Below are 24,115 nucleotides of genomic sequence, written 5' to 3'. Positions count from 1 at the left end.
TGCCATGAAAATAACGACTACAGTAAAATTTGACCATACAGCACCAACAGATCTAGGAATGTCCGAATCTTGCAGATCAATTGATGCTTGATCTATGATATCTCGGGCCAGGCTAGGACTTTTCTGCCATTTCAAGTGAAAGCAAATCAAATCAAGTTTTTTTGAGCGGTCGTTTAGCCCTCTCTCATTTCTGCTCCCATTTCTCCAGTGGATTTACCCCAGCATGTACAGGTAACTGCCACAAATAATGGAAGCACTTCAGTAAATGAGGGATACATACTATATTGAAAGCAGGTGCTTCCACACAGGTGTAGTTCCTGAGTTAATTAAGCAACGTACATCCCATCATGCTTAGGGTCATGTATAAAAATGTCCAGATGCCCATTATATTGAATGCCATGGCTAGGAGAAGAGATCTCAGTGACTTTGAAAGAGGAGTCTCAAAGGAGCATAGGGGGTTTAAAGGGTGTGTCTCAGTCACCCAATTAAACACTTACGGGAGATTCTGGAGCGGCGTCTGAGACAGCGTTTTCCACCACCATCAATAAAACACCAAATGATGGAATTTCTTGTGGAACAATGGTGTCGCATCCATCCAATAGAGTTCCAGACACTTGTAGAATCTATACCAGGGTGCATTGAAGCTGTTCTGACGGCTCCTGGTGGCCCAACACCTTAAGACACTATGTTGGTGTTTCCTTTATTTTGGTAGTTACTTGTACATTGTACAATAAAGTCTACTGAATGAACAAATATAAATAATGATCACGTTGGTCTTGTTCAGTAAGGAGAAAGTGTTTCATAATGGAATGAAACAAGGAGGTACCACCTAGAACACTTAAATAAAAGGCGTTCTTATTATTACCCTGTCCCCACTCAGATGGTGATCACATTTGACGACCAGTACCTGCTGACGGTGTCTGAGGACTGCTGCCTGCTCATCTGGAAGATCATAGACAAGGAGGGCCGCGGCCTGAAGAGAGACAAGGACATCACCTACGCTGAGGAGATCCTCATCACCAAGTCAGACCTGGAGGAGAAGGTACTGGCCATGACGGACTACGGAGAAAAAGAGGGCAACATACGGGAGAGAGAAAATACAGTTAAAACATGAGAGACTTGCGTATCTTTTGATTTACTTCTGGTTTGCCCATTGCTACTAATGCTTTGAGTACCATGCCTCTAGTAGGTGCATGTAAATGGTTAACTGGATCGTAGTCTAGGTTGTTGTTCTTGATCATGCATTGCCTTCCTCTCTGTCCCCCAAAAAACTATACTCTCTTCTATTCTACTCTCTTCTATTCTACTGTTCTATTCTTCTGTTCTATTATATTCTACTGTTCTATTCTACTCTATTCTATTCTACTGTTCTATTCTACTCTCTTCTATTCTACTGTTCTATTCTTCTGTTCTATTCTACTCTTCTATTCTACTCTCTTCTATTCTACTGTTCTATTCTACTCTCTTCTATTCTACTCTCTTCTATTCTACTCTCTTCTATTCTACCGGTACTCTCTTCTATTCTACTGTTCTATTCTACTGTTCTATTCTACTGTTCTGTTCTCTTCTATTCTACTGTTCTATTCTACTCTCTTCTATTCTACTGTTCTGTTCTATTCTACTGTTCTATTCTACTCTCTTCTATTCTACTGTTCTATTCTACTGTTCTATTCTATTCTACTGTTCTATTCTACTGTTCTATTCTACTCTCTTCTATTCTATTGTTCTATTCTATTCTACTGTTCTATTCTACTGTTCTATTCTACTCTCTTCTATTCTACTGTTCTGTTCTATTCTACTGTTTTGTTCTATTCTCCTCTCCCCTACTCTACTCTCCTCTGTTCTACTCTACTCTGTTCTACTCTACTCTGTTCTACTCTGTTCTGTTCTTCTACTCTACTCTACTCTGTTCTGTTCTACTCTACTCTGTTCTATTCTACTCTGTTCTGTTCTATTCTACTCTATTGTACTTTATTATATTGTAACAGAACCAGATCATGATGGAGCTGAAGACCCGTGTGGAAGAGCTGAAGATGGAAAATGAGTACCAGCTGCGTCTGAAGGACATGAACTACAACGAGAAAATCAAGGACCTCTCAGAGAAGTTTGTCCAAGAGATCGAGTCCCTCAAGACCAAAAACCAGGTACAACCAGTGGCGATTTTATCATGTATTTTAGCATGCCCCTTGGTGGGGAAAAAAATTGATGTGGGATGCATGCCAGCAAAGCCACTACACAACATCACACTAAACAATACATGAATTGCACTATACCACTGCTACACATGGCTATCAACGGAGCCTTGTCTGGCAGCGAAACAGTTCATTCAGCCTCATTTACTGACTTTAAAAAAACATAGCTGATATGGCTGACTTGCTTAAACAAATGTGGTTTCTAATGACAATTGAGATGTACAAACTACGGCATAAGGACAAGCGGATAAGAGGCAATACGTAATTTCGATTAAGACATTAATGAGCCGAGCTAGGATGGACGTAACGTTCGTCAATATAACTATTTGTTCAGCACTTTTGAAATGTACAGCGACAGAATTCAGAAAATGGTCTGTTCTTACAGTGTTTTCCCTGTACACCAAGTCAGAACCGTAGGATAAATAAAGTGGGTATATAAGCAAACAATAAAAGCTCTTACAATATTCGATGACTACATTTCTCTAAAACAAGTTATAGGCTACACGTGCACCACCAAGTCAGAACAGTAGGTGAAATTAAGAGGGATAAATATACCAAATTATTAGGGTGAGGTACATGGGCTACTAACATCTTACTACACAACATCCCACTTAGTATTACTTTCTTAGCTACAGTATACATATCTCCCTGGCATATTACATCATTTATGCAGCAGCATACAGGACATTTTTGGACTCACCTTGATGTGCTCTGCTCACTTGAACAGGAAGGTGACGCGGTGGTCCTTCGTGGGCAAATTTTGTCATCAAAGTCTGGCATTCTCTGGATTTATGGTGCATTCAAGACAACCGGGAACTCCGAAAAATAAAAAAAAAGGTTGAATCATGATGACATCAGTGATCTTCAGGTCATAGCTCTTGAAAGATGCCTGAGTTCCCGATTTACAATTCCGAGTCGGATGAAAGTTAAAAACGTATTTTCCCAGTCGTAGCTCGTTTTTACCTGAGTTCCCAGTTGTCTTGAACCCACTAAAGCCAGATTTTGAAGTTCCAGTGTTTACAGTTTTGGGCGCAGGAAAAGAGACCCTAGGAAAAGAGACCCTTAATCTGTGACTTGGGACCACACAGCCACTCCACTGAATAGCAGGCTAATGATTTTTTTGCAATGCTTGCAGTTAGCCACTGATTCCTACCAAACCACTCATTGTTGAATTTCCGATTTCCAACTTGTTTAATGTTTATGTCCTATGGCCGATGAGCACCGATACGTTTCATCTATAATTTCTCTTCATTATTTATTTTCAATGACAAGAATTAAAAAAGATTTGCCAGTAGATTGTCAACTTGATTCATGATGATGACTACTTGCTAAGATTTTGAAAGTATGATGTTGACATGATCAGTCTAATCAAAACTACTGTACATATAACATGATTTGACGTAATTGTATCTTTGGCCAAACACCTTGAGCCTTCTTGGATTGGCACTTCTAATGTAACTCTATGGCAGCACCCAAGAGGCTAGAATTTAGACTTGGCGGTGACGTAGTGTCCCCATGAGTGACAGAACACTGAGCCAATCCAATCACAGTGCAACGCTTCGTATTTTCTGCTGGCTTGCCCCACCATTACAGAAAGCACTGAGCTAGCCTGAAACACCTGTATTTTGGAGCTACCTTACTCAAGAAAACAAGATATAAAACAAGATATACGTACATATATATAAAAAAATGTTACAATGTTTGCAAACTTATATGTGACACGTATTAATGCCAATTCATGATTTTCTTATAGGAAAGCAGATATCTTTTTTCCAATGAGTGAAGAAGCTAGACGAGCGCTTTGTGCTGACTACATCTCCTATAGTAAAGCAGATGTTTGTTCTTCAAGTAGCCTGCTAAAAGCAGAATCACTCAACTATTGCTTACTTCTCACAAACAATCATTACTGTTTACTCTAATGCAGCACCTGGTATGGGACAAATGTGCAGATGTTTGTATGTCAACACTCAGTACATGTTCCTTTGAGATAACCCTTCATTCAGGGTCGTGGTCCGTCTGTTGTGCTGATATAGACATGCATATTCACAGCCTATATGTTTATATACATTATTCAGTTGCGGACCTGGCTTCAAATACTATTTGAAATCATTCCGAATCCTCTTATCTGGGCTTGACTGACCTTCCCTGTTTCAACAGAACCAATAGAAAAACTTTTTTTTAAATGACAAGGCAGGATAAAGCAAATGTTAATTGATGAAGGAAATTGAACCCAGGGCTGATCTGTTGTGTTGCAGGTCCTGAAAACGGAGAAAGAAAAGCAGGAAATGTCCCACCTGGAGGTCACGAGGGAGGTCGTGGAGAAACACTCCAGAGAGCAGCAGGATTTCGGTAAGAGAGAAATACATTTTTTTTTAAATCTACGTAACCACACGTGAATGCAATTTCTTAAGAATCAATTAAATATTCTGAAACCTTATGACCTTAGCTGAATGTAACCTCTTAATACTTTACAACAGAACATTCAGATCAAGTTTTGTATTCAATAACCCAGCTGGGCCTCGTATTTTACTGCCACATTTGCACACTCATACACACACACCCTTCACGAGTCATGGGTTTGATTCCTGCATGGGCCACACCGTACGGTGTAAACTGTTTAAGGTAAAGGCATCTGTTAGAGGAATTTTTATTTAACTTGGCAAGTCAGTTAAGAAAAAGTTCTTATTTACAACGACAGCCTAGGAACAGTGGGTTAACTGCCTTGTTCTCAGGGGGCAGAACGACAGATGTTTACCATGGCAGCTCGGGGGATTCGAACTAGCAACCTTTTGATTACTGGCCCAACGCTCTTAACACCTGCCGCCATGTCATCATCTTCGTCATTCCATAGAGTCGACCAGTAACCAGAAGCTGATGCTGGAGTACGAGAAGTACCAGGAGCTGCAGCTCAAGTCGCAGCTCATGCAGGAGGGCTATGAGCGGCAGCTGCAGGCCATGGAGGACAGCAAGGGTCGCGCCCTGGAGGAGCTCACCCTCTTCTACGAAGCCAAGCTCCAGGAGAAGATGCTCATGCTGGGCCAGGTGAGGGAAGGGTACAGGGTAGGGACTGGGGGTCTGGGGGTGGGCGGATATGGCTAGGATGTACCCTGGAGGAGCTCACCCTCTTGTACGAGGCCAAGCTCCAGGAGAAGATGCTCATGCTGGGCCAGGTGAGGGAAGGGTACAGGGTAGGGACTGGGGGTGGGCGGATGGGGCTAGGATGTACCCTGGAGGAGCTCACCCTCTTGTACGAGGCCAAGCTCCAGGAGAAGATGCTCATGCTGGGCCAGGTGAGGGAAGGGTACAGGGTAGGGACTGGGGGTCTGGGGGTGGGCGGATGGGGCTAGGATGTACCCTGGAGGAGCTCACCCTCTTGTACGAGGCCAAGCTCCAGGAGAAGATGCTCATGCTGGGCCAGGTGAGGGAAGGGTACAGGGTAGGGTCTGGGGGAGGGCGTATGGGGCTAGGATGTACCCTGGAGGAGCTCACCCTTTTGTACGAGGCCAAGCTCCAGGAGAAGATGCTCATGCTGGGCCAGGTGAGGGAAGGGTACAGGGTAGGGACTGGGGGTCTGGGGGTGGGCGGATGGGGCTAGGATGTACCCTGGAGGAGCTCACCCTCTTGTACGAGGCCAAGCTCCAGGAGAAGATGCTCTCAGGGTAGGGTCTGGGGGTGGGCGGATGGGGCTAGGATGTACCCTGGAGGAGCTCACCCTCTTGTACGAGGCCAAGCTCCATCACAAACTGTCATCAAAGATACTACTCTAGAAAAGAGGAAACTTGGGGCTTGGAATTCTTGATCTGTCACATTCACGTTGTCATGCTGCGTCACGCGGTTGATACTGTGGTTGTTTGGATATTTCAACTACGGAGGGTTAAAAGGAACACACAACTGTAGGCTGTAGCGAATATAACACACCCAAGTCAAATCACACCTGCCAAACAGCTCTTGTTCGTGGCTTCTTGCATTTCTTAATGAAGGAAATAAATATTTAAATATTGGTCTGTTAATGATGTTACTTAGTTTTTAACTGTGTATGCGTGTGTGTGTGTGTGTGTGTGTGTGTGTGTGTGTGTGTGTGTGTGTCTGTGTGTCTGTGTGTCTGTGTGTCTCAGTGTCAGGACGAGTCCAGGCAGCAGATGAGGGAGTTTGAGGAGTCCAAGAAGCAGATGGAGGAGGACGGAGACCGGGAGATCCAGGACATCCGCATCAAGTACGAGAGGAAGCTACGGGTAGAGAAAGAGATCAACCTGCGCCTGAAGGGAGAGACGGGCGTCATGAGGAAAAAGGTGAATACAAAATTAACAGTTATCTTCACTCTTACGTTCCCCCCTCGTATAATAACCCTAATCCACTCATCATGTAAAAACCAGACCACAGAAAACCAGAACACAAGGACTTATTCATATCCAGTTCCTCAAATGTCTTTGAAACAATGGGTTAATAACTACATTCATTATTCCATGATACAATGCTTTTTTCTCTTCCACATACAGTATGCTATAGCTTCCACATACAGTATGCTATAGCTTCCACATACAGTATGCTATAGCTTCCACATACAGTATGCTATAGCTTCCACATACAGTATGCATATACAAGCTTCCACATACATACTATAGCTTCCACATACAGTAGTATGCTATAGCTTCCACATACAGTATGCTATAGCTTCCACATACAGTAGTATGCTATAGCTTCCACATACAGTATGCTATAGCTTCCACATACCACATATGCTATAGCTTCCACATACATATGCTATAGCTTCCACATGCTATAGCTTCCACATACAGTATGCTATAGCTTCCACATACAGTATGCTATAGCTTCCACATACATACAGCTTCCACATACAGTATGCTATAGCTTCCACATACAGTATGCTATAGCTTCCACATACAGTATGCTATAGCTTCCACATACAGTATGCTATAGCTTCCACATACAGTATGCTATAGCTTCCACATACAGTATGCTATAGCTTCCACATACAGTAGCTATAGCTTATAGTATGTTATAGCTTCCACATACAGTATGCTATAGCTTCCACATACAGTATGCTATAGCTTCCACATACAGTATGTTATAGCTTCCACATACAGTATGCTATAGCTTCCACATACAGTATGCTATAGCTTCCACATACAGCTTCCACATACAGTATGCTATAGCTTCCACATACAGTATGCTATAGCTTCCACATACAGTATGCTATAGCTTCCACATACAGTATGCTATAGCTTCCACATACAGTATGTTATAGCTTCCACATACAGTATGCTATAGCTTCCACATACAGTATGCTATAGCTTCCACATACAGTATGCTATAGCTTCCACATACAGTATGCTATAGCTTCCACATACAGTATGCTATAGCTTCCACATACAGTATGCTATAGCTTCCACATACAGTATGCTATAGCTTCCACATACAGTATGCTATAGCTTCCACATACAGTATGCTATAGCTTCCACATACAGTATGCTATAGCTTCCACATACAGTATGCTATAGCTTCCACATACAGTATGCTATAGCTTCCACATACAGTATGCTATAGCTTCCACATACAGCATAGGCTGCTACAATATATTATATCTATGAAATATTTATTCTATAATCTATTTAATCTCCACTTCTCATTCACACCTTTTAAACATGTCTTCTCTCTCCGGTCCACCTCTCTGTCTTCTCCCCTCTTTGTCTTCTCCCGTCTCTGTCTTCTCCCCTCTCTGTCTTCTCCCCTCTCTGTCTTCTCCCCTCTCTGTCTTCTCCCCTCTCCGTCTTTCCCTCCGGTCCCCCTCTCCGTCTTCTCCCCTCTCTGTCTTCTCCCCTCTCTGTGTCTTCTCCCGTCTCTGTCTTCTCCCGTCTCTGTCTTCTCCCATCTCTGTCTTCTCCCCTCTCCGTCTTTCCCTCCGGTCCCCCTCTCTGTCTTCTCCCCTCTGTCTTCTCCCGTCTCTGTCTTCTCCCCTCTCTGTCTTCTCCCCTCTGTCTTCTCCCCTCTCTGTCTTCTCCCCTCTCTGTCTTCTCCCCTCTCTGTATTCTCCCCTCTCTGTATTCTCCCCTCTCTGTCTTCTCCCCTTCTCCCGTCTCTGTCTTCTCCCCTCTCTGTCTTCTCCCGTCTCTGTCTTCTCCCGTCTCTGTCTTCTCCCCTCTCCGGTCCCCCTCTCTGTCTTCTCCCTGTCCTCCGTCTCTGTCTTCTCCCGTCTCTGTCTTCTCCCGTCTCTGTCTTCTCCCCCCCTCCCCCTCCGTCTTCTCCCCTCTCTGTCTTCCCCTCTCTGTCTTCTCCCCTCTCTGTCTTCTCCCATCTCTGTCTTCTCCCCTCTCCGTCTTCTCCCCTCCCCTCTGTCTTCTCCCGTCTCTGTCTTCTCTTCTCTCTCCGGTCCCCCTCTCTGTCTGTCTCTCCCTCTCTGTCTGTCTTCTCCCGTCTCTGTCTTCTCCCGTCTCTGTCTTCTCCCGTCTCTGTCTTCTCCCCTCTCCGGTCCCCCTCTCTGTCTTCTCCCCTCTCTGTCTTCTCCCATCTCTGTCTTCTCCCCTCTCTGTCTTCTCCCCTCTCCGTCTTCTCCCCTCTCTGTCTTCTCCCGTCTCTGTCTTCTCCCCTCTCCGTCTTCTCTCCGGTCCCCCTCTCTGTCTTCTCTCCTCTCTGTCTTCTCCCATCTCTGTCTTCTCCCATCTCTGTCTTCTCCCCTCTCTGTCTTCTCCCCTCTCCGTCTTTCCCTCCGGTCCCCCTCTCCGTCTTCTCCCCTCTCCATCTTCTCCCCTCTCTGTCTTCTCTCTCCGGTCCCCCTCTCTGTCTTCTCCCCTCTCTGTCTTCTCCCCTCTCCGTCTTCTCCCCTCTCCGTCTTCTCCCGTGACAGTTCAGCAGCCTGCAGAAGGATATAGACGACCGCAACGTGGAGATTGAGAAGCTGAGGGTGGAGCAGCAGAAGCTACGAGGGGTCATCAAGTCCCTGGAGAAGGACATCCTGGGCCTGAAGAAAGAGATCCAAGAGAGGGACGAGACCATCCAGGATAAGGTGTGTGGTGGGTGGCTGCAGGGGGATGGGGTGGGTACAGGTACTGGAGGAACCTAGGCTAGGGGAGGGTTGGAGACGCACATTGTGGGCCTGAAGAAGGAGATCCAGGAGAGAGACGAGACCATCCAGGATAAGGTGTGTGGTGGGTGGCTGCAGGGGGATGGGGTGGGTACAGGTACTGGAGGAACCTAGGCTAGGGGAGGGTTGGAGACGCACATTGTGGGCCTGAAGAAGGAGATCCAGGAGAGAGACGAGACCATCTAAGTCAAAGTGGGGATGGACAGGGTCCTGTTCATTAGGCATCAAACAAGAGAAAAGGGACTGAGACGGAGAAAAAGAAATGTAACAAGAAATGTTATTTTGTGTTCTTTAACAGAAACATGACCTACTGTAGGACACGTTCTGTATAAGGGGGCTATTGACCTCATATGTATTGGATCCACCTTCTAGCACTAGTTATTGGTAGGGAGACGAGACACTGATTATGTTAGCTTCTTCTTCTGGAACATCTTTCCTAGATACAACTGAATATGTAGTACATCATTCTTTCATAACCCAGTAAGGTCCTTAAAGGTACCTAAAGTGCAGAGTAGGGGGGTGCAATCGCAGATCGCAGATAGAACCTTATGGCTCTGAAGTGTCAATCTGGGTTCAGCCATAAGGTTCTATCTGGGTTCAGCCATACGGTCTTATCTGGGTTCAGCCATACGGTCTTATCTGGGTTCAGCCATAAGGTCCTCTCTGGGTTCAGCCAAGCGGTCCTATCTGGGTTCAGCCAAGCGGTCCTATCTGGGTTCAGCCAAGCGGTCCTATCTGCGTTCAGCCATAAGGTCCTCTCTGGGTTCAGCCATAAGGTCCTATCTGGGTTCAGCCATAAGGTCCTATCTGGGTTCAGCCAAAAGGTCCTATCTGGGTTCAGCCATAAGGTCCTATCTAGCACAGAATGTAAAAATTATTTCACTTTCAATAGAAAAATACAGACATTTAATGATTAAATAAAGATAAATACCTTTCTTTCTAAACACATCATCCAAAATATTAATTCATGTTCATCACACATTTGTTAACTACTTGCTAGTTATCAATAAAATGTGGTAAGTTTGTAATTTTAGTGAAATACTCCTTCCATGGAGGTTTTCCTATTGATAAAGAACAAGACAAAAACAGCTATTCTTCTCCAAAGGGCCTAAAACATGATCTAAGGAACTCGTATTTATTAGTTTGTTTACCTTAAAGAGCTTACATTATGTTATGGCCAGCCTTCTGAAAAAGTTGTGATAAAACAATCTAAGTCATTTAAAAAGAGGACCAGAACCTGGGACTATATGGTTCTATCTTGCAGACTGTATAGTTCTGAGATAATGGGTATTGGGAACTGTTTTGTGACGTCTTCCTCTTTTCTGACTCAATTAGTATATTTTCTTACATACAGTTGTTTTGATTGACAACCCAGTGTTGTGTGATTGGATTGCAGATAGGACCTTCTAGCACCAAGTTAAAAGGTGAAAAGATGGATCTTTCTGATTTGACGTGTTTCATCGTAAACAGTCTTTGTTTTTATCTGACATGTCTCACATGTGAAGAACAGCCTGAAGAGCAACTCTATGTGAAGAACTCATTTTTGGACCAAAATGTCAGATCTACCACAGGTCACAAACGGATCACAGTAGCTATTAGTTCAACAGAGACATGTTTTGGGGTTATAAAAGAGGTAACAAAACTCCTCTCCTCCTTTTTTTGCAGGAGAAGAGAATCTACGACCTGAAGAAGAAGAACCAGGAGCTGGAGAAGTTCAAGTTTGTCCTGGACTACAAGATCAAAGAACTGAAGAAACAGATCGAGCCCAGAGAGAACGACATCAAGGAGATGAAGGAGCAGATTCAAGAGGTCAGAGACAGCTAGATCTGTTTTTAGATGGTCTCAGTGACCCCTCTCTCTCGCCTCTGTATCTCAGCTGGAAGAGCGGAGCCAGCAGTACGTAAAACTAAGACTAAGTCTTTTTGGATAAAAGCGTCTGCTAAATGGTGTATAATCTTATATGATCATACAGGTGAGCAGCAGAAAAATCTGAAATACATACCTTCTTATTGCTGATCAAAATGCTACTACTGACATTCATGTCATCATGTTTTTACCCACCTAAATCATCAGCATTGACCGCTACATTTTCTCACTCATTGCACATTGCACATCTAACATGTGGAAAAAAGCCCACAAAAAAATCCACAATTTCATATAACTGATCAAAATGTCATGACATACAGTACATTTGACATGTTGCATTTACACACGAAAGCACTCAGAATCGCCTGTATTGACCCCTCTCTTACCCTGTATTGACCCCTCTCTTACCCTGTATTGACCCCTCTCTTACCCTGTATTGACCCCTCTCTCTAGCCCTGTATTGACCCCTCTCTTACCCTGTATTGACCCCTCTCTTACCCTGTATTGACCCCTCTCTCTTGCCCTGTATTGACCCCTCCTGTATTGACCCATCTCTTACCCTGTATTGACCCCTCTCTCTAGCCCTGTATTGACCCCTCTCTCTTACCCTGTATTGACCCCTCTCTTACCCTGTATTGATCCCTCTCTAGCCCTCTATTGACCCCTCTCTTACCCTGTATTGACCCCTCTCTCTAGCCCTGTATTGACCCCTCTCTTACCCTGTATTGACCCCTCTCTTACCCTGTATTGACCCCTCTCTTACCCTGTATTGACCCCTCTCTTACCCTGTATTGACCCCTCTCTTACCCTGTATTGACCCCTCTCTTACCCTGTATTGACCCCTCTCTTACCCTGTATTGACCCCTCTCTCTAGCCCTGTATTGATCCCTCTCTAGCCCTTTATTGACCCCTGTCTAGCCCTGTATTGACCCCTCTCTCTAGCCCTGTATTGACCCCTCTCTTACCCTGTATTGACCCATCTCTTACCCTGTATTGACCCCTCTCTCTAGCCCTGTATTGACCCCTCTCTCTTACCCTGTATTGACCCCTCTCTTACCCTGTATTGATCCCTCTCTAGCCCTTTATTGACCCCTGTCTAGCCCTGTATTGACCCCTCTCTCTAGCCCTGTATTGACCCCTCTCTTACCCTGTATTGACCCCTCTCTTACCCTGTATTGACCCCTCTCTCTAGCCCTGTATTGACCCCTCTCTCTAGCCCTGTATTGACCCCTCTCTTACCCTGTATTGACCCCTCTCTTACCCTGTATTGACCCCTCTCTTACCCTGTATTGACCCCTCTCTAGCCCTGTATTGATCCCTCTCTCTCTAGCCCTGCATTGACCCCTCTCTCTAGCCCTGTATTGACCCCTCTCTAGCCCTGCATTGACCCCTCTCTAGCCCTGCATTGACCTCTCTCTAGCCCTGTATTGACCCCTCTCTCTCGCCCTGTATTGACCCCTCTCTAGCCCTGTATTGATCCCTCTCTCTAGCCCTGTATTGACCCCTCTCTCTAGCCCTGTATTGACCCCTCTCTCTAGCCCTGTATTGACCCCTCTCTAGCCCTGCATTGACCCCTCTCTAGCCCTGCATTGACCCCTCTCTAGCCCTGTATTGATCCCTCTCTCTAGCCCTGTATTGACCCTACTCTAGCCCTCCATTGACCCCTCTCTCTTGCCCTGTATTGACCCCACTCTCACCCTGTATTGACCCCTCTCTGGCCCTGTATTGACCCCTCTCTCTAGCCCTGTATTGACCCCTCTCTAGCCCTGCATTGACCCCTCTCTCTAGCCCTGTATTGACCCCTCTCTCTAGCCCTGTATTGACCCCTCTCTAGCCCTGCATTGACCCCTCTCTCTAGCCCTCCATTGACCCCTTCTCTTTGCCCTCCATTGACCCCTCTCTCTGCCCTCCATTGACCCCTCTCTCTGCCCTCCATTGACCCCTCTCTCTGCCCTCCATTGACCTCTCTCTCTGCCCTCCATTGACCTCTCTCTCTGCCCTCCATTGACCTCTCTCTCTGCCCTCCATTGACCACTCTCTCTGCCCTCCATTGACCACTCTCTCTGCCCTCCATTGACCCCTCTCTCTGCCCTCCATTGACCCCTCTCTCTGCCCTCCATTGACCCCTCTCTCTGCCCTTCATTGACCCCTCTCTCTGCCCTCCATTGACCCCTCTCTGTAGCCCTCCAGTCAACACATGAGGATGCATGTAAGATGTAGGTGGACATGAATATGATGCTGCTTCAAACTGCAATAGCCTACACTGTGAGCTCATTGAGGTTGAGTACCTGGTGCTCTCTTCATTGCAGCATACCTGTAGGCTTTAAGTATAGTGTTACCTTCTCCGTTGGTAGATGGAGGGAGGGAGAGCCAGAGTAGATGGAGGGAGGGAGAGCCAGAGTAGATGGAGGGAGGGAGAGCCAGAGTAGATGGAGAGAGGGTGGGAGAGCCAGAGTAGATGGAGGGAGAGGGAGAGCCAGAGTAGATGGAGGGAGGGAGAGCCAGAGTAGATGGAGGGAGAGGGAGAGCCAGAGTAGATGGAGGGAGAGGGAGAGCCAGAGTAGATGGAGGGAGGGAGAGCCAGAGTAGATGGAGGGAGGGAGAGCCAGAGTAGATGGAGGGAGGGAGAGCCAGAGTAGATGGAGGGAGGGAGAGCCAGAGTAGATGGAGGGAGAGGGAGAGCCAGAGTAGATGGAGGGAGGGAGGGAGAGCCAGAGTAGATGGAGGGAGGGAGGGAGAGCCAGAGTAGATGGAGGTAGAGGGAGAGCCAGAGTAGATGGAGGGAGAGGGAGAGCCAGAGTAGATGGAGGGAGAGGGAGAGCCAGAGTAGATAGAGGGAGAGGGAGAGCCAGAGTAGATGGAGGGAGGGAGAGCCAGAGTAGATGGAGGGAGGGAGAGCCAGAGTAGATGGAGGGAGGGAGAGCCAGAGTAGATGGAGGGAGAGCCAGAGCAGATGCAGGGAGAGCCAGAGCAGATGGAGGGAGAGCCAGAGCAGATGGAGGGAGAGCCAGAGTAGATGGAGGGAGAGCCAGAGCATTGACCACTTCAGTTCTTCACTCAGTGTCACACATAAAACTTTAGGAACACTTTCCTAATATGGAGTTGCACCCCCCCCCCCTCCCCTTTTGTCCTCAGAAAAGTCTCAATTCGTCGGGGCATGGACTCTACAAGGCGTCGAAAGTGTTCCACAGGGATGCTGGCTCATGTTGACTCCAATGTTTCCCACAGTTATCAAGTTGGCTGGATGTCCTTTGGGTGGTGGACCATCTTAATACACACAGGAAACTGTTGAACTAACCCTACACTCATTAAAAACCCACTACCCTAAGGCTGTCTCAAGTCTAAAAATATATTATTTAACCTGTCTCCTCTCCTTCATCTACACTGATTGGAAGTGGATTTAACAAGTGACGTCAATAAGGGACCATAGTTTTCACCTGGATTCACCTGGTCAGTCTATGCCATGGAAAGAGGTGTTCCTAAATCATGTTTTGTATACTCAGTGTATGTATTGTAGCACTCAGTGAGATTGACTGACTGGCCAATGGATGCTCTCTTTGTTAGATGGAGGGCGAGCTGGACCAGGTCCACAAGAGAAACACTCAGCTGGAGCTGAACATCACTGAGCTGAAACTCAAACTGAAAGCCACCGATAAGGAGATGCACAAGGAGACGCAGAGGGTGAGAGAGGCTGGAGGACGCCTGTCTGCTTTGCATGAGAATGGATGAGAATCAGAGAGGTTTTGGGGGGGACTATGGGCAGAGCGAGAGAAGGCTCATACTAAATATTTCACTTCACCTCATGAAAACACTGTACATAGTAGAGAATCTTAAAGACATGGAAAGGGACTACCTATTCTGGTCCCTATGTCATATGCACTAATACACAATGCATGTCTTTAACTGCTATGTACTGTATACTAACTATCATGAGGTTTAATGGAAGATATAGTTAGAGCAGGGCGTCTCCGACAGGTAGATCGCCAGCTACCAGTCCACCGACGAGCAGCTCACCAATGTCAAAGTACATTCGTTTTTTAATGTGTTCTGTAATTATTTAACATGTTCTTTACCTAGGCAAGTCAGTTAAATAACAAATTCTTATTTACAATGACAGCCTACACCCAGCAAACCCTAACCCGGACGGCGTTGGGACAATTGTGCACCGCCCAATGTGACTCCCAATCACGGACGGTTGTGATACAGCCTGGGATCGAATCAGGGTCTGTAGTGACACCTCTTGCACTGAGATGCAGTACCTTAGACCTCTGCGCCACTCGGGAACAATTACAAACTGTCATTAACACAAAACTCCCAGCTACTATCCAATCGAAGCCGCGTTGACATTATCCCACTCTTGGTTAGACACGTAACACAATATCTGCCTATTAATTTACAGCAATATTGCCCGTCTGTCTGTGCTTGATGCGTGCATCAGGCCTTATGTAGCCAGTTAGTGATGCTAATGATAACCAGTGTCTTGTTTGTCGATAGAAAGGCTACAAAATCCTACTCAGCTAAATGTGCACTGCAAAGTAGGCTTACCTGACAGAAATAAATCATCATTATTTGTATAATTTGGATGGCAATTGATTTGCTAACTCTGCCATGACATGTGTTGCAGCAGTAGGCCTAACAGCAGAAACATCGCTAGACCGACACGTTCCTCTCTTGCTAGATGCGCAATTAAAGGGGAATTACACTCAAAATTCTAAATTAGATATTTTTTAGACCCAACAAATTGTCTTCTGATGTGATTTAAGCATTGACATGGACTCAGAATATCCATTTTCGTTTTTAGTTTTTTTTATTAACATTTTTAATATTGAGAGTAAAAACATCCCAAACCAGGACAAATAAAACAGATATTCAGAAAAATACAAAAGATAGTTTTATGGGGCCTGTCATGCCAAATTCTGTTTATTAACCATTATATTACCAGGTATATTGACAGACAATGCATACAGTTGAAGTCGTAAGTTTACAAACACTTATGTTGGAGTCATTAAAACTAGTTTACATCCACTTATGTTGGAGTCATTAAAACTAGTTTACATCCACTTATGTTGGAGTCATTAAAACTAGTTTACATACACTTATGTTGGAGTTATTAAAACTAGTTTACATCCACTTATGTTGGAGCCATTAAAACTAGTTTACATCCACTTATGTTGGAGTCATTAAAACTAGTTTTTCAACCACTCCACACATTTCTTGTTAACAAACTATAGTTTTGGCAAGTCGGTTAGGACATCTACTTTGTGCATGACACAAGTCATTTTTCCAACAATTGTTTACAGACAGATTATTTCACTTATAATTCACTGTAACACAATTCCAGTTGGTCAGAAGTTTACATACACTAAGTTGACTGTGCCTTCTAGAAAATTATGTCATGGCTTTAGAAGCTTCTGATAGGCTAATTGACACCATTTGAGTCAATTGGAGGTGTACCTGTGGATGTATTTCAAGGCCTACCTTCAAACTCAAGTGTCTCTTTGCTTGACATCATGGGAAAAGCAAAAGAAATCAACCAAGACCTCAGAAAATAATTGTGGACCTCCACAAGTCTTGTTCATCCTTGGGAGCAATTTCCAAATGCCTGAAGGTAAAACGTTCATCTGTACAAACAATAGTACTCAAGTATAAACACCATGGGACCACGCAGCCGTCATACCGCTCAGGAAGGAGATGCGTTCTGTCTCCTAGAAATGAACGTACTTTGGTGCGAAAAGTGCAAATCAATCCCAGAACAACAGAATCTGGGATGTGAACAGCATGTGAAGATGCTGGAGGAAAACAGGTACAAAATTATGTTTATCCATAGTAAAACGAGTCCTATATCGGCATAACCTGAAAGGCCGCTCAGCAAGGAAGAAGCCACTGCTCCAAAATCACCATAAAAAAATCCAGACTGCGGTTTGCAACTGCACATGGGGACAAAGATCGTACTTTTTGTAGAAATGTCCTCTGGTCTGATGAAACAAAAATATAACTGTTTGGCCTTAATGACCATCGTTATGTTTGCAGGAAAAAAGGGGGCTTGCAAGCCGAAGAACACCATCCCAACCGTGAAGCACGGGGGTGGCGGCATCATGTTGTGGGGGTGCTTTGCTGCAGGAGGGACTGGTGCACTTCACAAAATAGATGGCATCATGAGGGAGGACAATTAAGTGGATATATTGAAGCAACATCTCAAGACATCAGTCAGGAAGTTAAAGTTTGCTCGCAAATGGGTCTTCCAAATGAACAATGACCCCAAGCATACTTCCAAAGTTGTGGCAAAATGGCTTAAGTACAAAGTCAAGGTATTGGAGTGGCCATCACTAAGCCCTGACCTCAATCCTATTGAAAATGTGTGGGCAGAACTGAAAAAGTGTGTGCGAGCAAGGAGGCCTACAAACCTGACTCAGTTACACCAGCTCTGTCAGGAGGAATGGGCCAAAATTTACCCAACTTATTGTGGGAAGCTTGTCGAAGGCTACCCGAAACGTTTGGCATGACAGGCCCCATTCCCATCACTGGGAATGTGATGAAAGCTGAAATAAATAATTATCTCTACTATTATTCTGACATTTCACATTCTTAAAATAAAGTGGTGATCCTAACTGACCTAACACGGGGAATTCTTACAAGGATTAAGTGTCAGGAATTGTGAAAAACTGAGTTTAAATGTATTTGGCTGAGGTGTATGTAAACTTCCGACTTCAACTGTATATTGTACACCAAGGTCCCGGGGAAGAGTTGCAGGGTAGGTAAGGAAAGGATGTGCCTATTTGAAAGTCAACTGTATATTGTACACCAAGGTCCCGGGGAAGAGTTGCAGGGTAGGTAAGGAAATGATGTGCCTATTTGAAAGTCAACTGTATATTGTACACCAAGGTCCCGGGGAAGAGTTGCAGGGTAGGTAAGGAAATTATGTGCCTATTTGAAAGTCAACTGTATATTGTACACCAAGGTCCCGGGGAAGAGTTGCAGGGTAGGTAAGGAAATTATGTGCCTATTTGAAAGCATTAAAAAAAATAGTAGCTCGCACAGTTTTTATTTTTTTTTTTAAGTAGCTCTCATGCTGGAAAAGGTTGGAGACTGCTGAGTTCGAGTATATAGGCCTAGTTCAAAGACATAGCCCAATGTTTACATATTTTGCAATACTCATCTCATATGTATATACTGTATTCTATTCTACTGTATCTTAGTCGATGCTGCTCGTCCAAATATTTATATATTCTTAATTCCTTCCTTTACTTTAGATTTATGTGTTGTTGTGAAATTGTTAGATATTATTTGTTAGATATGACTTATTACGGGGCGGCAGGGTAGCCTAGTGGTTAGAGCGTTGGACTAGTAACCGAAAGTGTTGCAAGTTCATTTCCCTGACAAGGTACAAATCTGTCGTTCTGCCCCTTGGCCATCATTGAAAATAAGAATTTGTTCTTAACTGACTTGCCTAGTTAAATGAAGATAAAATGAACTTGTGCTGTCGGAGCTAGAAACACAAAGCATTTCGCTACACCCCCGCAGTAACATCTGCTAAACATGTGTATGTGACAATTAACATTTTGATTTGATGCTGTACATAAACAAAGTATATGAATATATCTGTCTGGTAATTCCAGAAACTGTCATGGTGTTCTCTTGCTCTCTTCACCCAGGTGAGGGACGTGGAAGCCCTGGTACGCAGGTTCAAGACAGACCTCCATAACTGTGTAGGCTTCATCCAGGAGCCTAAGAGGTTAAAGGATAGTATCAGAGAGCTCTATGATCACTACGTCCAGCAGAGTGATGTGGTGAGATTACACACACACACACACACACACACACACACACACACACACACACACACACACACACACACACACACACACACACACACAAAAGTATTATGTCTGGAAGGTTATGGCAGGACGAGACAGGACGATGATGCGTGCGTGCGCACACACACACACACTCAAGTGCTGCTCTGCATGCTGGCTCACAGACACACACCTAACACAGATTAGTTTGATGCATTTCTAAAATGTTCTTGATAAAGTACCACTTTAAGGGAATTAATTACCAGTTAGCATCCGGAATAAATATTCAGGAAACACAAATACACACATGCTAGTAAAATGAATATGTGTGTGTGTAATGTGTGTGTGTAATGTGTGTGTGTGTGTGTGTGTGTGTGTGTGTAATGTGTGTGTAATGTGTGTGTGTTGTGTGTGTGTAATGTGTGTGTGTGTAATGTGTGTAATTTGTAGAATGTGTGTGTAATGTGTGTGGTGTGTGTGTGTAATGTGTGTGGTGTGTGTGTGTGGTGTGTGTGTGTAATGTGTGTAATGTGTGTAATTTGTAGAATGTGTGTGTAATGTGTGTAATGTGTGTGTAATGTGTGTAATGTGTGTAATGTGTGTGTGTAATGTGTGTGTAATATGTGTGTGTAATGTGTGTGTGAAATGTGTGTGTGTGAAATGTGTGTGTGTGTAATGTGTGTGTAATGTGTGTTGTGTGTGTAATGTGTGTTGTGTGTGTAATGTGGGTGTGTAAAGTGGGTGTGTAATGTGGGTGTGTAATGTGTGTGTTGAGGTGGACATAGTGGGTGTAATGTGTGTGTAATGTGTGTAATGTGTGTAATGTGTGTAATGTGGGTGTGTAATGTGTGTGTTGAGGTGGACATAGTGGGTGTAATGTGTGTGTAATGTGTCTGTAATGTGTGTGTAATGTGTGTGTAATGTGTGTTGAGGTGGACATAGTGGGTGTGGACGCAGACATCCAGAGGGAGTACAGTCGTCAGAGGGAACACCTGGAGAGGAATGTGGCGTCTCTGAAGAGGAAGCTGGCCAAAGACACAGAGGTCCACCGGACAGAAAACGTCAAGATCATGAAGGTGGGAGGGAGAGACGCTCGCTAACACCAACTGAAGCCCCGTGGGCAAAATGGGTTGAGAAAAGCCTGTGAAGACAATGCTTCAACGTGAAAAACCAAGGTTGTGTTCAGTAGGGCACACTGTAGCAAAACATTTTGTAACCAAAAATGAAAATCTGTTCTTATTGGTTAAATTCAGGTTGTACCTACCCAGTTAAAAACGTTTCCCCCCTGCTGAACATGACTTTTCAACCAGAAAATGATGACATCTACAACCCAATTTTGAGAGCTGGGAATTTACCTTCCATGATATATAGTGTGGTTTATTCACATTCCATATTCCACTAATTAAATGATATTTCCAAATCCTAATTTCAGTTTAGCACTGATGTTCAGTTTCATGTCTCTTTTCCAGGAGAACGTATCTCTGATAAAGGAGATCAATGATCTGAGGCGGGAGCTGCGTCTCGTGAGGACTCAGGTCCACGACAATAAGAGCCAATCAGGCATCAGCAAAAAGAAACTGAGCTCCTCAGACCTCACTGGTGACTGGACCCTCACACACAACAATATCTGATATTCACTATAACCCAGATAACAGTTTGACCTGAGAGTTGATCTGTTTCTACTTGTTTTATCGGTTCATCCTGCGTTCACACTTCTGACCTTTATTTGACCTTTTTGTTCTGTCTTCAATAATGGAATCCTTTTTGGAAAAAACATTCTGCAAACTTTGGTGCAAACGCTTAGCTAGTAAATTAGTCCCCTGTTCATCTTCAATAGTTTTGAACGCGTTCTTGTTTCTATGTAGTGATGGAACAACTTCCCATGCGTTCTAAAATGAAAATGTTTTATTAAGAAATTAACATTAATGCAAGAAAAAGCATGATATGACCCTCTTGACCACTCTGCATCACCGTAGTGTAACCTCTGACCTCTGTGTCCCCATAGCGCTGACCTCTGTATCCCATAGCACTGACCTCTGTGTCCCCATAGCGCTGACCTCTGACCTCTGTATCCCCATAGCGCTGACCTCTGTATCCCATAGCGCTGACCTCTGTATCCCCATAGCACTGACCTCTGTATCCCATAGCACTGACCTCTGACCTCTGTATCCCCATAGCGCTGACCTCTGTGGAGGGGAGGGGTTTAGTGGCGAGGCTGAATTTCGAGGAGGAAGCGGAGCGTATCATCCAGCTGCAGCGCGTGGAGATCCAGAGGCTGAAGATGCAGATGCAGGGCCAGAGCCACTCCCTAATACCCCCCTCTAGCAGCACCAAGCTGCCTGTACTCACCACTTGATCCTGGGGGAGGAGAGGAGGAAGGAGGGTGGGGAGGGGTTGTGATGGTTACACGAGTTAAGAGTTATTGGTTAAAAGTTATTGTTTTTCTTTAAAATCATTTAGCAGAGTTTGATTGAGCTTGCCTGGCACAATAGAGTGAGTAGAACAGACCATAAACGTGCAAATCCAGCATTCCTGGTTGGCTCAATCAAACGCTGAGCGAAAATAAATACTGTTTGAACCCAGGTCTGATTAGGATCCTGAAGGAACTCCGTTTTAATGGAATGAACCTGACATTGGTGGACATGAGCAGTAGATTTGGTATATACCCAATGAACTACATACATGTAGAGACACATGCACTGATTATACCTGGAGGTAGTCTAGCTGAGGGCATCTAGCCTGGTCCCAGATCTGTTTGTGCTGATTTGCATGACAACGATCATAGGAGTTGGCTATGCAGCACAAACTGATCTGGGACCAAGCTAGAAGCCACCTGCAGAAACACAGGGCCACGGATTGATCAGGTGTCTGCCCACAATATCTATCACATAGTCACACTGAGTGAAGCATGGAAAACACAATTTCAACGGTCAAATACGAGCAGAGTGTATTTATATTATATAGTCGGGCAATAAGAAGCTATTTGTGTTATGTGTGATGTAAATAAAGATTTACAATTTTTCCTGAAATATGTGTTTGGATGTATTACACGTCCTGTGGAGAGGTGGGTAGCCTAGTGGTTAGAGAGGTAGGTAGCCTAGTGGTTAGAGAGGTAGGTAGCCTAGTGGTTAGAGAGGTAGGTAGCCTAGTGGTTAGAGAGGTAGGTAGCCTAGTGGTTAGAGAGGTAGGTAGCCTAGTGGTTAGAGAGGTAGGTAGCCTAGTGGTTAGAGAGGTAGGTAGCCTAGTGGTTAGAGAGGTAGGTAGCCTAGTGGTTAGAGAGGTAGGTAGCCTAGTGGTTAGAGAGGTAGGTAGCCTAGTGGTTAGAGAGGTAGGTAGCCTAGTGGTTAGAGAGGTAGGTAGCCTAGTGGTTAGAGAGGTAGGTAGCCTAGTGGTTAGAGAGGTAGGTAGCCTAGTGGTTAGAAAGGTAGGTAGCCTAGTGGTTAGAGAGGTGGGTAGCCTAGTGGTTAGAGAGGTAGGTAGCCTAGTGGTTAGAGAGGTAGGTAGCCTAGTGGATAGAGAGGTAGGTAGCCTAGTGGTTAGAGAGGTGGGTAGCCTAGTGGTTAGAGAGGTAGGTAGCCTAGTGGTTAGAGAGGTAGGTAGCCTAGTGGTTAGAGAGGTAGGTAGCCTAGTGGATAGAGAGGTAGGTAGCCTAGTGGTTAGAGAGGTGGGTAGCCTAGTGGTTAGAGAGGTAGGTAGCCTAGTGGTTAGAGAGGTAGGTAGCCTAGTGGTTAGAGAGGTAGGTAGCCTAGTGGTTAGAGAGGTAGGTAGCCTAGTGGTTAGAGAGGTAGGTAGCCTAGTGGTTAGAGAGGTAGGTAGCCTAGTGGTTAGAGAGGTAGGTAGCCTATTGGTTAGAGAGGTAGGTAGCCTAGCGGTTAGAGAGTTGGATTTGTTACCGCGAGGTTGCAAGATTGAATCCCCAAGCTGACAAAGTGAACATCTGTTGTTCTGCCCCTGAATACGGCAGTTAACCCACTGTTCCTAGGCCGTCATTGAAAATAAGAATTTGTTCTTATCTGACTTGCCTAGTTAAATAAAGGTTTAATAAATGTGTTGTGGAGTATGGGCACAGCAAGAGTTGCCTGTAGAGTAAAATCAAACTCAAATATATATTCAGTATTCCACTGATAATGTAATGATTACAACACCTAGTTATTTTGGATACTTTCTTTCCCCGAAGAACAAAACTTGAAATTTCAAGAAATATAAATTGCAACTTTTCTTCTAACCACTAAAAATATACACAAATAAATCAGGAAAGGGTATTTGTCGGTAGTATAAATAAATAAGCTTCAATGTAAATTCATGAGACAGGTATGAAATGTGCTACACAAATTAATGTCTTATTAGTAGTAGTAGTAGTAGTCGTATGTGTATACAGTCTGAAGTGAGTATAGAGAACATGATTACCAGTAATAACACATTGTATTCATACATTTTTACAAAGTTAGAACCATAGAGGTCCTATTAACTTAATAGAGTGGCTGTATACCCCCAAAGTTCCGGAATGAGTTGAAAATGGCAGCCATCTTGGTCAGGGAGAAATCCAACCAGGTCTAATTGGAATGAATGGCAGTAGGCCGAGGTGATGAATTTCCTGCTTTTACTTATGCAGGAAAATAAAAGTATGGCATGTGATTATATCAGAAAGTGTGTAATGGAATTATAATCAACCTAAAATATTATCATATTTATAAATATAATAGAGTTTAGATGGGTTTTGTTCAAATGTTCTATATAAATAGCCTCTATATATAAAAAGGCCATAAATGTAATATATATACAGTACCAGTCAAAAGTTTGGACACACCTACTCATTCAAGGGTTTTTCTTTATTTTGACTATTTTCTACATTGTAGAATAATATGAAATAACACAAATGGAATCATGTAGTAACCAAAAAAGTATGCTGAGCACTTGTTGTCTGCTTTTCCTTCACTCTGTGTCCAACTCATCCCAAACCATCTCAATTGGGTTGAGGTCGGGTGATTGTGGAGGCCAGCTCATCTGACGCAGCACTCCATCACTCTCCTTCTTGGTCAAATAGCCCTTACACCGCCTGGAGGTGTGTTGAGTCATTGTCCTGTTGAAAAACAAATGATAGTCCCAGTAAGCGTAAACCAGATGGGATGGAGTATCGCTGCAAAATGATGATAGCCCTGCTGGTT

General features: G+C 44.4%; 1 protein-coding gene across 1 annotated transcript in view; it reads left to right on the top strand.

Moving 5' to 3' along the window:
- LOC139377242 (cilia and flagella associated protein 57) overlaps positions 1–21,306 on the top strand; it is a 33,720-nt gene extending 12,414 nt beyond the window's left edge. The window contains exons 11-22 of the mRNA XM_071120249.1: positions 881–1,042; positions 1,989–2,144; positions 4,448–4,541; positions 5,044–5,234; positions 6,308–6,481; positions 9,055–9,213; positions 10,957–11,100; positions 14,722–14,838; positions 18,810–18,944; positions 19,883–20,026; positions 20,420–20,549; positions 21,128–21,306. Of these exons, the coding sequence (XP_070976350.1) occupies positions 881–1,042; positions 1,989–2,144; positions 4,448–4,541; positions 5,044–5,234; positions 6,308–6,481; positions 9,055–9,213; positions 10,957–11,100; positions 14,722–14,838; positions 18,810–18,944; positions 19,883–20,026; positions 20,420–20,549; positions 21,128–21,306 (1,785 nt within the window). The remainder of the gene's footprint in view (positions 1–880; positions 1,043–1,988; positions 2,145–4,447; positions 4,542–5,043; positions 5,235–6,307; positions 6,482–9,054; positions 9,214–10,956; positions 11,101–14,721; positions 14,839–18,809; positions 18,945–19,882; positions 20,027–20,419; positions 20,550–21,127) is intronic.
- The last annotated feature ends 2,809 nt before the right edge of the window (positions 21,307–24,115 follow it).

The sequence above is a fragment of the Oncorhynchus clarkii genome, chromosome 20 (genome assembly GCF_045791955.1).
Source record: "Oncorhynchus clarkii lewisi isolate Uvic-CL-2024 chromosome 20, UVic_Ocla_1.0, whole genome shotgun sequence".
Lineage (NCBI taxonomy): Eukaryota > Metazoa > Chordata > Actinopteri > Salmoniformes > Salmonidae > Oncorhynchus > Oncorhynchus clarkii.
The sequence above is the reverse complement of the archived record's forward strand: the minus strand, read 5'-3'. Positions and strand labels throughout refer to the sequence as shown.